Source organism: Muscardinus avellanarius, assembly GCF_963383645.1.
Source record: "Muscardinus avellanarius genome assembly, chromosome: 14".
Taxonomy (NCBI): domain Eukaryota; kingdom Metazoa; phylum Chordata; class Mammalia; order Rodentia; family Gliridae; genus Muscardinus; species Muscardinus avellanarius.
The window spans coordinates 44,648,285-44,659,423 of record NC_137800.1 but is presented as its reverse complement, the minus strand read 5'-3'; the positions used below and the strand labels follow the sequence as shown (position 1 = coordinate 44,659,423).

Sequence of the window (11,139 nt, the reverse complement as noted above, 5' to 3'; positions counted from 1 at the left end):
AAGTCAGTTAAATTGCATTATAGCATACCCACTTAGTGTCGGAGAAGTGGTCAGTGTAGAGAAAAAAGTCATACATCTGGTCACAGAAAGGTTGAGTGTAAATACACTAAGAAAATATTTTTCTTCACTCACCTCATTTGAGAAGAAAAGAAAGTTTACCAAAACCAGACATGCCTGTGGTTGTTGGCAAGTAACCTGAGGATCTTCTGGATAGAATATACAATGTTTGGTTGTATATTTATTAGAACTATTCGATCCTTTTTTGGAGGTCAAATAAAGTCATATCCCCAAACTAAAAGCACTCATTTCTGTTCTACTTAGAATTAACCTTTCAAAGTTTTGGCAAGGAGTACAAGTCGCTTTTGTTTTTGTTTTAAATACCTGGACAAGTATATGCAGATATTTAGACAGCAAAGAAAAAAGGCACTTTTTTTTTTTTTTAAGACACTTCCAATTAATACTGCCGTTTTTTGGACCAGGTGAAGTGTAGTGTCACCCTCAAAGTATGTATAGCATTAGATTGGATATATTGCTAAAAGGTAATACAGTCCTTGTCAGTATGTCAGATTATGCTGGTTCTTGATATGTTGAATGTAAAAGGAAATAAAGATATACAATATCAGCAATCGTAGATTCCCAAAGGTGGTGTTACTACTCACCCTTATAAACACTGTGAGAATCTATGAGGAAATCCTTGTTTCATGTGTTTCTAATCATTGCTGTACAGGTATGTGAATTTGTTTACTTCATTGGTTATATGTATCTGTACAGATGTTTCTTTACACACACAACAATTTGGTCTTATTCCAAAAATTAAAGCAGAGATTTCAGAATGGATTAGATAATCTTTGATTATAAATCAATTTAAAATTTTAATGTATTGCTTGTGTATTTAAAAGGAGTAATATGTTTCCTTTTTCTTAAAATAAGCATTTTAACAAGTATAAATATATATTGAACACAGTTTTCTAAAAGCATATATCTCAAAGGAATTGATATTTAGTATGCATAACTGGAAAAGTCTATATTCACTATTAATACATGTACCCCTCCTTTTTCAATGTTTTTTTCTCTCAAGAAAATAAATGAAATAATAGCATGAGTTTTGATCCTTTTTGTTTTGACTATCACATTTAATCATGGTTACACAGTAGCACCAAAATTAGGACAAAATACAAGAATTACAGGAAAGATATTAAATGATATGAGCTCATTGCATGCTTTAAAGGTCTCATTAATGAGAAAAAGAAAATTCCAACTGCCCAAATTTGGCTACATTTTATCCCAAAAGAAAATATACTTCAATCCACCCCAAACTAAACAAAAGATACAATAGACTGATTTTTGAATAAATATGTTATCTACAGTTTATAGGACAGACAGTCCATTTAGATAGAAAAAAGGTTGATTTTACATAAAGCAAATAGAGTACAAAAGCACAGCTTTTGTAATTTTGGTAATATTGCAATTTTACAAACATATTGCATAGTGTATGTAAGAAAATAGTTTCATTTTTCATATATCTATATATACAAGACAACATTTACGTGAAAGTTATAAAACAAAATAAATGAATAGTGGACCTGATTTAAAGGATTGTATAAATATGGAAACAAACTCCAAATCACATGTTTCTACTGTTGGTGAATATCCTTGCACATCTTTTACCCTGTTTGGCTTTTATTTATAAATATTCAAATGACTGAGATATTAAGACTGGAAAAACAGAGAATCACAGTTCATGATACCTCATTTCCTTTAATGTTTTTCTTTGACTTTCTCAGAGTAGAGCCACATCAATTAACACTTAAAAAATAGCCCTCTGGTTCTAAAAATTTTCAAATTAATAATATTCTCCAAAGAATATTTAGTGAGCAATGCAAGTTTAAACTAAGCTGAGTTAATCTATCCTGAGCCCATTTGGAGAGATGGTTTTCTATACTTGTTTTATGGATAATGAGGAATTTATTTTGCATGTATAAAAGATAAGTAGACCATATTAACTAAGGTTTCCTTCCACAACAAAAGCATTAGCTAATGATTACTGCTCAGAATCCTGTAATGGGGATGTTCATTACTTCATGTTATAATTATAACCCCCCCATTTTAATAAATCAGTAGAAGCAGCAGTGTTACAGTGCTAAATACAATAGAAATCCCGATCTTTGGTCTTTCACATTTAAACAACTAATGAACTGCAGTTTGAAGCAATTTAACAATATTTATGAAATTATTCATCAATTATAATTGTTTAAAGATAATAAAAATACAATATTATTTTACTTTGTGATGGTATTGTTCAGTATTCATGACTATAATATACACTAGCACACAGAGCAAATAATTTCTCCATGTATCTTTTAATATGATTACATGAGCAGTTCTAATTAGACCAAAGCTTCCAGAAGAATAAGGTGACCGAGCTAACTCACATAAAACTCATATATGAGTTTGGCTTTGATGATTGTATAGAGAATTTGTCCATTAAGCATCTTCAACTGTTTTAATAATTTAATATTATGATATTGATCTTATCTGGTATAAAATATAATGTTTTATGCATTAGATACTTTTTAGGCTATTGCTGCCTCATACAGAGATAACATATTTGCAATGATATAACTCATCAGGAGATCTATTGTACCAAATGCCATGTTTATAAAATGAGAGTCGGTCCCATAGAGCCATTAAGGTAGCATAGTATGTAAGGAATTTCAAATGGCATAACTTGTTACATAAAGTTCAGCAATTAACTGTAATGATCAAAGGAGCTTTATTTCAAAAGGCTAATGCTTTTTAGCATGATAGACAGAAATAATTATAAATGCTTATTTTGGTAAATATTTCTATTAATTTTCTAAATAGTTATTTTGAATAAGACCTAAATATATTATTTTCCTTTTCAATATCAACCATATTGCTGAAGCTTGTTAATTAACCATGATTTTCCCAAAGCGACCTTAGTGTACAAATGGTAAAGGCAAGGAGTACAGAAAAAGGAATAGGTTAGGATGATAGAAAGATTGGCCTTTCAACATTTACAGGCAGCACTTTAAGATAGAAAAGATGACTGCAGATGACAATTTAGAAGAGGCTGCTGAATTCAAGATTGCTGAGTCTTTTCTTAAATAAATCAGTGAAGTTTAGAAATGAAAGTGTCCAAAGGAAACATTTAGTTGAAAGTGCTCACAGATAAGTAAGCTGTGAGAAGATAATTAAAATCATTTTTAAGAAAGTTTGCATGACTATGTAGGGCCAGAACTACAATTATTACTCCTAGCTTCATTTTCAGAAATTTAGGTCACTGTATTCTAAGATTTCCAAGTTACAGTAAAATTGGAAGTATATACTTTGCTAAAACCTTTAGATAAACTATTGTATACCATGAAACTTATGGTTTAAAATAAAAAAAAACTATGACTAGTAACTCTGATATAGAAATCTTGAAGATGTTGATAAAAGAACCTGGAAATGTAGAAGTGTTTTTTTTTGTTGTTGTTGCTGAAATATTCTGAAAGAGAAAAGAATAATGTGTCTTCTTTATGTTTCTCTTTTTTACCTCCCCCAAATGAACTCAACTACATCTGTTTATCCACTTATGGCAAATAATTTAAGTATCAGAAATACTAGCTCAGCCCCACACTTCCTTCTCTCCTTCCTGCCTTCCTGAGCTAAACTGAATATGAAGTCAAAACATGAGCAATAAGGTAGCTAAGTAGATTCCATGCAGTATACTTTGAAGGAATCATATTTCTGAATGTGATTTAGAGAAGATAGTATTATATCATCTAAGTAATATTATATGTGTTCCAACATAAAATCGATATTAGGAAAACAGATAATGAATCGATTATAAAATCTGCAATTTAAGAACTCATACATAAAAAAACAAGTATTTTCTTTAAGGAAATCAAGGACTTCTGGAATCAATCTTTTAAGCCTTCAATAGAACCATGGACTCTGAGGCTGTGTCTACATTTAGATTCTGAAGAATGTAAAAGATCCATTCAAGTAATTCAAACCAACTATTCAGTTTTGAAACAGAAAATCACCTGTGTCAATATTTCTATTACATTGAATATTTATTGATATTATCTGGACATAACCTAAATCCATCAAATTTTTAAAATATTTTGAGTTGTGTCTATACTTTTCAGAATATATTTGAACTAAAAATCCTATAATCTTTCCCTGGAATTGGTGTTACCTCTTTGGTTTGTCTCACTCTTTTCATCACTTACGGTACATAATTTTTCAGAATTCACATATTTATTTTTTAAAATTAGAATTAGAAACCTGTTAGAGATAGAAGGAACCTTTAGAGGACATTTTTATTTGATATTCTTGTAAAGTGGAAAAAAAAAGCCTGGAGATGTCAGATTGCTTATGTCAGCTCAATCGGTTACTAAAGGCTTTGGGAATAGGGCCAGTAGATAATCAACAGCATTGTTCCTCTTTGACTAAGAAACTTTCTAATTGTTTTAATTTAGGATGCATAGACCTTGAATATGTCTCAAATTAATACAGAATGTTTTCTTAACATACTATAGTGGTTAGCGCCCATAATTTCTCAAAATTATTTTGTTATACTTTTTGTACTTTGCAAAGACTAATATGTGAATTCTAATGTAAAATTTGCTAATGTTCTAGATAAATAAATTAAACTCCATGTTATGACACTTATTTATTATTTTATTATGATGTGTGTGTGGGTGTGGGTGTTTGGTATTTGGAATTGAACACTATGATGTTCTAATGAGATAATTCCCCATCTCCCACTTCACTCTAAGCTTTGGAGACCTGAGATCCAAAGCTCCTATAGTTAAGATTCCCCAAAATAAGACTGTTTCTCCTGTGCCTTAAGGTAAAGAGATTGATTGATGTGTGAAAATTAAGGACTTACCTTATGATAATCAAATCATCTTCCCATAATAGGTAATATTTAAAAGTTTTACACACTTGGATTTTATAGGCTTCAAGAATTTGAGTTAAGGATTGTTGTAATAAACAAATCTACAATACCCTAAATTTATTTACTAGGAGCTAATTTATAAAAAGAAGCAGTGAAGAATGGAAGAAGCTATGATTTCTCATGTCAGGGTGGCTTAAGAGTTTATTGAAAGTGACTAAATGGTTATAGCTGAATAAAAACGTGACTAAATTCCTTAAAATATGAGTCCAATGGAGTCAATACACTTTCAACATATTTATTAGCATTTGTTTTTTAACTTTTTAGTGGAGAAATTTTAATTTGATTCTAACTTTCTTAATCTTACTCTCCAATTTAAAAAATAGATTATAACTCTGAAAATGATACCCCAGTGGAAAGTGAATTCATTCTCGGCATTATACATCATATTTGCATTTATTTATTTAGAGGTTGTTTGAATTGTAGCAAAGTCAAGTATAAAGTGGATGGAACAAACAAAAATTATGCTATTAAAATCTGGATATAAAGGGTAGCATGTGAATTTTTAAAAAATAATATATGGATTCCATACCATCAGTATATCCCTCTTAATTGTCTTAGATTGCAATAAATTAGATGTTTTGTGAAAAGAAAGTACACCACATGCAATAGCCAAGTAAATACTACATAAGGCCGTCCAGATCTGACAAATGACAGTAAGATGGCATTTTGTTCATTTTGTAAAGATTATATTGCTGAGTGCTTTCAAAATTACCTAATGTACAAAATTCTAGACTTAGTAGACAAAGAGTAACAACACATCGAATTTAAAGAAACAAAACTCCGGGAGGGATTCTGTCTTCTTTTGTTTTGTTAAAAACCATGTATTGAATTTGATTTTTAGTAAAGCAAGCATTACATAATGCTTTAAAATTTTAAAATTCAGGGATAAAAGTTTACATCCAAAAAGATGAATGGAAAATTGTGCTTTCAGACTGTAGAATTAGTTTTCTTACAGGGTTAAGCCATTTCATCTCACCATTGGATACTGGGGATTTTGTCTATGTAATGTGTATATGTGCAGTTCATATCCAGGTTCTGCAAAAATCTAAAACTGTGTGCTTCACTTCATGTAGCAAAGGCACCTATGTTATTCTCCCTTTTGAGCAAAAGTTATGATCCAGTTTTCCTGCTGAAGCTGATTTTTCCACTGCTATGTCACTCGTCCTCTCTGTGTTGAGCAGTACAGTAAAGCACAGGAGAAGGTGGTGGCAATCCCTGCTTCCACTGGAAGAAGTTGCTCTGTGGACCATTTGAAGATGCTCCGGACTGATTACTAGGGAAACCGAGCAGAAGTGTGAAGCAGACGGACAGGAACAAAAGGCTATTCTGGTGTGAGGAGGAATCAGTCACTTCAGCTCCACAAGCAGATGTTGCTACTGGCCTGACAAGTGGAGCCTACTCCTGCTGGAGAAAGGTACAGTTTGCCATTGGGGCAGACACATAGTTCATACACTGTCTGTCGAGAACTGGAGGAGCTGGGTGGAGAAGATGAGGAGGAGCCAGTTGGTAGATTTCCCAGCCGGATTGTATCTGCATTTAGAAATATCTAGAGAGAAAGAGAATTTTACTTTAATTCACTTTGGCATTCTGTATCCCTCAGAGCTTCGCAACATTATCTGATAAGAGAGACTACACCAAGGATGAATCTCTTGGTTTAGCTGCTATGCTTTGGTGAACAAACAAATTACATTCCTTTAGTAGAGTCTGGAAACTCAGCAGCTGTCCTCTCCTCTGAGAGATGGTATGCTTTACCGAAAGCTCAATCTGAAAAGTAATATTGTACAGTCTGCTTAAGGGGCCAGCCAATGCAGCTTTCCAAACACCACAGAAAATTAATGACTCTGAGAGTCTCTCAATTTAATTTCTTAATCCTGCCTAGTCTAAAGAATGTGCAATGAAGCAAGAATATCAATGCAGATATTACTGAAAAGATGGGCAGTTGATTTAAAAGTACGTTTTGGTTATTATTATTATTATTATTATTATTATTATTATTATTTTTGCAGGTCTGAGGATGGAGCCCAGAGGCATTCGACCTCCGAACTACACCCCCTGCCCTATTTTTTTATTCTTTATTTTGAAACAGGGTCTCACTAAGTTGCAGAATGTCTCATTAAGTAGCTGAAGCTGTCCACGAAGCATGATCCACCGGTCTCAGCCTCCCAAATGCTGGGATTACAAGCATGAACCATCACATCTGGCTTATTATTATTATTATTATTATTATTATTATTATTATTTTGAAACAGGTTCTTGTTAAATTGCAAAGGCTGGCATCAGCAATATGATCCTTTTGTCTCAGCCTCCCAAGTACTGGTACTGCAGGCATGTACCATCATGCCTGACTCTTTTTGGTTTCTTAAAAATATACTCAAAAAATGTGTTGACTCACAGTCTAAATGTATATTAAGGTAACAACCAATATAATTAACAACAGATAATTATTATGCATAGTCAGATTTGAAGTTTCTCTGAAATATATTCCTCAGATTCAAGACCTACTTTCTAAATCTTTTTAGTTGGGAATTTATATCATTTAATCTAAGACTCTTGCTTTAAGTGATTACATGGTTTTGACATGCTTGGGGAAAGTTCCAAAGTAAGACATATTGAATTGGAGATTTGAATGAAAAAGAAACAAATCTCTCCAGCTATTTCTTAATTCTGTTGTTCTGAAGCTGATTAGTATGTCCAGAGGTGGGAGGATCAGTGGACACCTTATCTCCCCTCCCTTCGCTCTGTCACAGGCTCTCTTCACTCTTACCAGGACTCCTGCAATAGCTCCTGACCTGGCTGCCCGGCTCTCTTCTTTTCCACTTGTCATCTGTTTGACATACTGAGTGGGTGAACTTTTAAGAACCTTAAGTCAATAGCTGGGCATGCTGGCTCATACCTGAAACCTTAGTACATGGGACACAGAGACAGGAAGATCAGATTTGAGGACAACCTCCGCAATTTAGGGATACCCTCAATAACCTAGTGAGACTCTGTTCCAAACAAAAATTACAAAGGGCTGGGGTGTAACTTGGGGGTAGAATGCACCTGTGTTCCATCATTAATATCAGAAACAAAGAAAGAAGAAAAGAAAAAAGAAAACAAAGAAAGAAAGAAGAGAGGGAGGGAGGAGAGAGGAAGGGAGAAAGGAAAGAAGGTCAAGCATGATACTCTGGCACTCAAAACTCTAATGCAATCTCCTATAATTTCTTACTTGAATACTCGCACTTACTCAAACATACGAAAAGAACTCACCTTAAGGTGTTTTTCATTTTATTTCTTGAGTCTGATATACTTTACCCCAGATATTTATAAGTAGGGATAGCTGTTAGGTGGAGTGTTTGTGGACAGGGCTGGAGGAGTACATATAGTTTCTCTTTCAAAAATCTTCCTTGTTTTTCAAAGATGGAAGAACTCTTCTTATATGGTTATCCCATATAAAAAATGTTTATCCCATACTACTGGTCACTTGGCATGTTATTTTACAGTGATGCTTATATTGTTCTTTAACTACTAAACTGTGCCCTACATCTAGAAGTACAATCATGATTAACTTAAAAAAAAAGTTAACTTCAAGGGATAGCTGAACTTACACAGACATTTCACATAACAAAAATAGTTGAATACGTGAATAAGTTATAAAATAAATAAATGGCTACATTTACCAATTGTGTTAATAGTTAAGGCATCAAAATATATTATGTCACAGTTATTGACAAGTTAAAGGAAAGGAAATCAATGAGAACAAAATAACTTTTATTTTACTATCTTTAAAGTATTTGTTTTTCTGAAGCAAAGTAAAAAGTTCACAAAACAAAGCAAGATAAGATGGTTATGTATTTGTGGATTATGGATGTGGTGCCTCATTTTTTCTTGCTCTGTGTTTCCATGCTGATAGACACTGAAGAGTTTGATAATAACTGTCACACACTCTGGCTTTCTTAATTCTCCAAAGGGAAGCAAGGATGACTCTTTTCATTAGTTGAGTCTGGGAGAGCCAATGGGTTCATACTGGTTAGCCCTTTCTCTCCACTCCATTTTAGAAATTGGCATGATGGGAAAGAGCAAACTTTCTCAAGCTCCAAAATGGCCAAACGAATTGCAAGGTCAAGCCCTAGATCTATGAGATTTAGGTCTGTAAATTTGGACGTGAATTTTTTTGTTAAAACGTTAAGAACTAGCATTTGGGTCTAGAAACTGTGAGACACAGTACAAGGACTATGAAAAGCTAAAGAACATGTAGAAAAGGAGGCTCATGTGGGGTTAAAATTATTGCAAGATTTTTGGGATTGGTGAATTCATTATTAAGAGCAGAAACAAAGTGTTGCTTGTCCGACATGATGGTTTGCAGGAGCTTGCTTACACTATGCCATATCTCCAGCTTTTACAGTTATGGAAATGGTCGTTTTAATGATATAGTGTGGGCGAATAGCTGGAGAGAGTTAGGCTAAGGCTGGTGGGTGGCAGCCTTGGAGAACACACAAAAATTGTGGGTGCTCCTCACAGCAACATGCCTTGGGGGATGGGGTCCTGATGGCATGTGTGGGCCTTCAATGTAGCCATAGCAGTTGGACCCAGATCACATATCCATCTGGAGGCTGCTCTAGATGGTACTTGATCACTCACACAAAGGAGATAGATTTTTATGTATCAATAAATTTATTCATATGGGGCCCTTAAAAAGAAAAAATGATATTTTCTTACCTTGAGTTATAAAAATAAATTGTGAAGTAAGAAAGGCTGTTACCTATCGATTCCTTCTGGAACAACATTCCTGGTCCTCTCCAGGTTGCTGCTGCATAGGTGGGTTTGGTCATCTCTTTCTAGTTGCTAAAATTGATATTCCTATTGGATATTTGTCGGGGCCCACTCGGCTGGACCGAGATGGCACCCAGGCTTGTTGCCAGCGTGGATTCAAGATGGCGCCTAGGCTTGCAGCCAAGTCATGAGACTCACAAGATGGACGTCTCCTTGAGCATGCGCAGTGTGCCATGCTATGTGCCTGCAGAATGATCAGTGATGCCTACCACCAGCCTGCCTATGAGAGAGTCAAAAGTATGCATGCCCTAGCTGTGGAAGCTTGGGGTTGGTAGAGAATAGAGGGAGGGATTATGATGCTGATATATATTGTGCTTGTTGTACGCATTGTCAGACATATTAAGAGACATATTAAGAGACATATTAGAAGAGACATATTGAGACATATTAAGGATCCATTAAAGAAGAATTCATATTTCAGCTGAAGAGGTGTCTGTGTCGTTCTCTAAGCCCCTGCGGGTCGGAGTCTTAGGGGACGATAAGTGGTGCCAAAACCCGGGAAGAAAAACAACGTAACAAAAAGTTCGCAGGTAAGCGACAAATAAGATAAGGCTCGCGGATAAGCGAGGCTCGCGGATAAGCGAGGGACAGCTGTCAAAAGTTTGCAGGTTAATTGCGACGATAAGGGGTGTAGGAGTTTATAACAAAGTAAAACTTATCATGGGGTCTAAGGTTGCTACCATGAAGGTCAAAGAGGCTCTTTGTAATTCTGTCTAAGGGAGGAGTGAAAGTGAAAGCAGCCACTTTAGAAAATTTTCTTAGCACAGTTAAAGCGATAGCTCCATGGTTTTTGGAAGAAGGATATGTTAATATTTCTCAATGGAAGCGTCTCGGTCAGGATCTTCTTAAGGCCGATGCCGACGGGGCTTTCCCACCTTTGACATTGGCTATCTGGAGTTTAATTAAAGCATGCCTGGCAGATAAAACAGGAAGGTATAGTCAAGTTCTGGCTGAAGGCTCTAATGCTTTAGAGGAAGCAAAAGAAGAGATTTCAGAGCAAGGTCAACAGGCAGATTCTCACAGGGATGAGGAGTCCTCTGAAAGCAACTCCCCGATTCCTCCGAGGAACAAGAGATATGGCCTGTTCCACCAGAAAGAGATAAGGAGGAAGAAGCCTTGTTAGAATCTTGGCGCAGGTTCCAAATGTCTTATAACAGAAAAAAGAAACATCCTGAACCTTCCGCTCCTCCCCCTCCCTCTCCTAGTCCGCCGCCATATCTTACTGAGAAGGGAAAGTTTGACAGACAGAAGAAACTCAAGGTTAGCCCATGGGCAAAAAATTTCACCCACCCCAGGGGCATTTCCTGTGTGCCTTGGAAAAAAAAAAGTGTTGCCATGGTATCCAGTCTGTGTTG

The 11,139-nt window shown here is 35.0% G+C and overlaps 1 protein-coding gene across 2 annotated transcripts in view; it reads right to left on the bottom strand.

The window, feature by feature from the left end:
* Positions 1 to 6,323: 6,323 nt before the first annotated feature.
* The window catches only part of SGCZ (sarcoglycan zeta), a gene marked incomplete at both ends in the record, with an annotated part of 462,334 nt that continues 457,518 nt past the window's right edge, over positions 6,324 to 11,139 (bottom strand). For both annotated transcript variants that reach the window (XM_080710705.1, XM_080710706.1), the window contains one exon: positions 6,324 to 6,518. In XM_080710705.1, coding sequence (XP_080566831.1) covers positions 6,324 to 6,518 — 195 coding nt within the window. The remainder of the gene's footprint in view (positions 6,519 to 11,139) is intronic.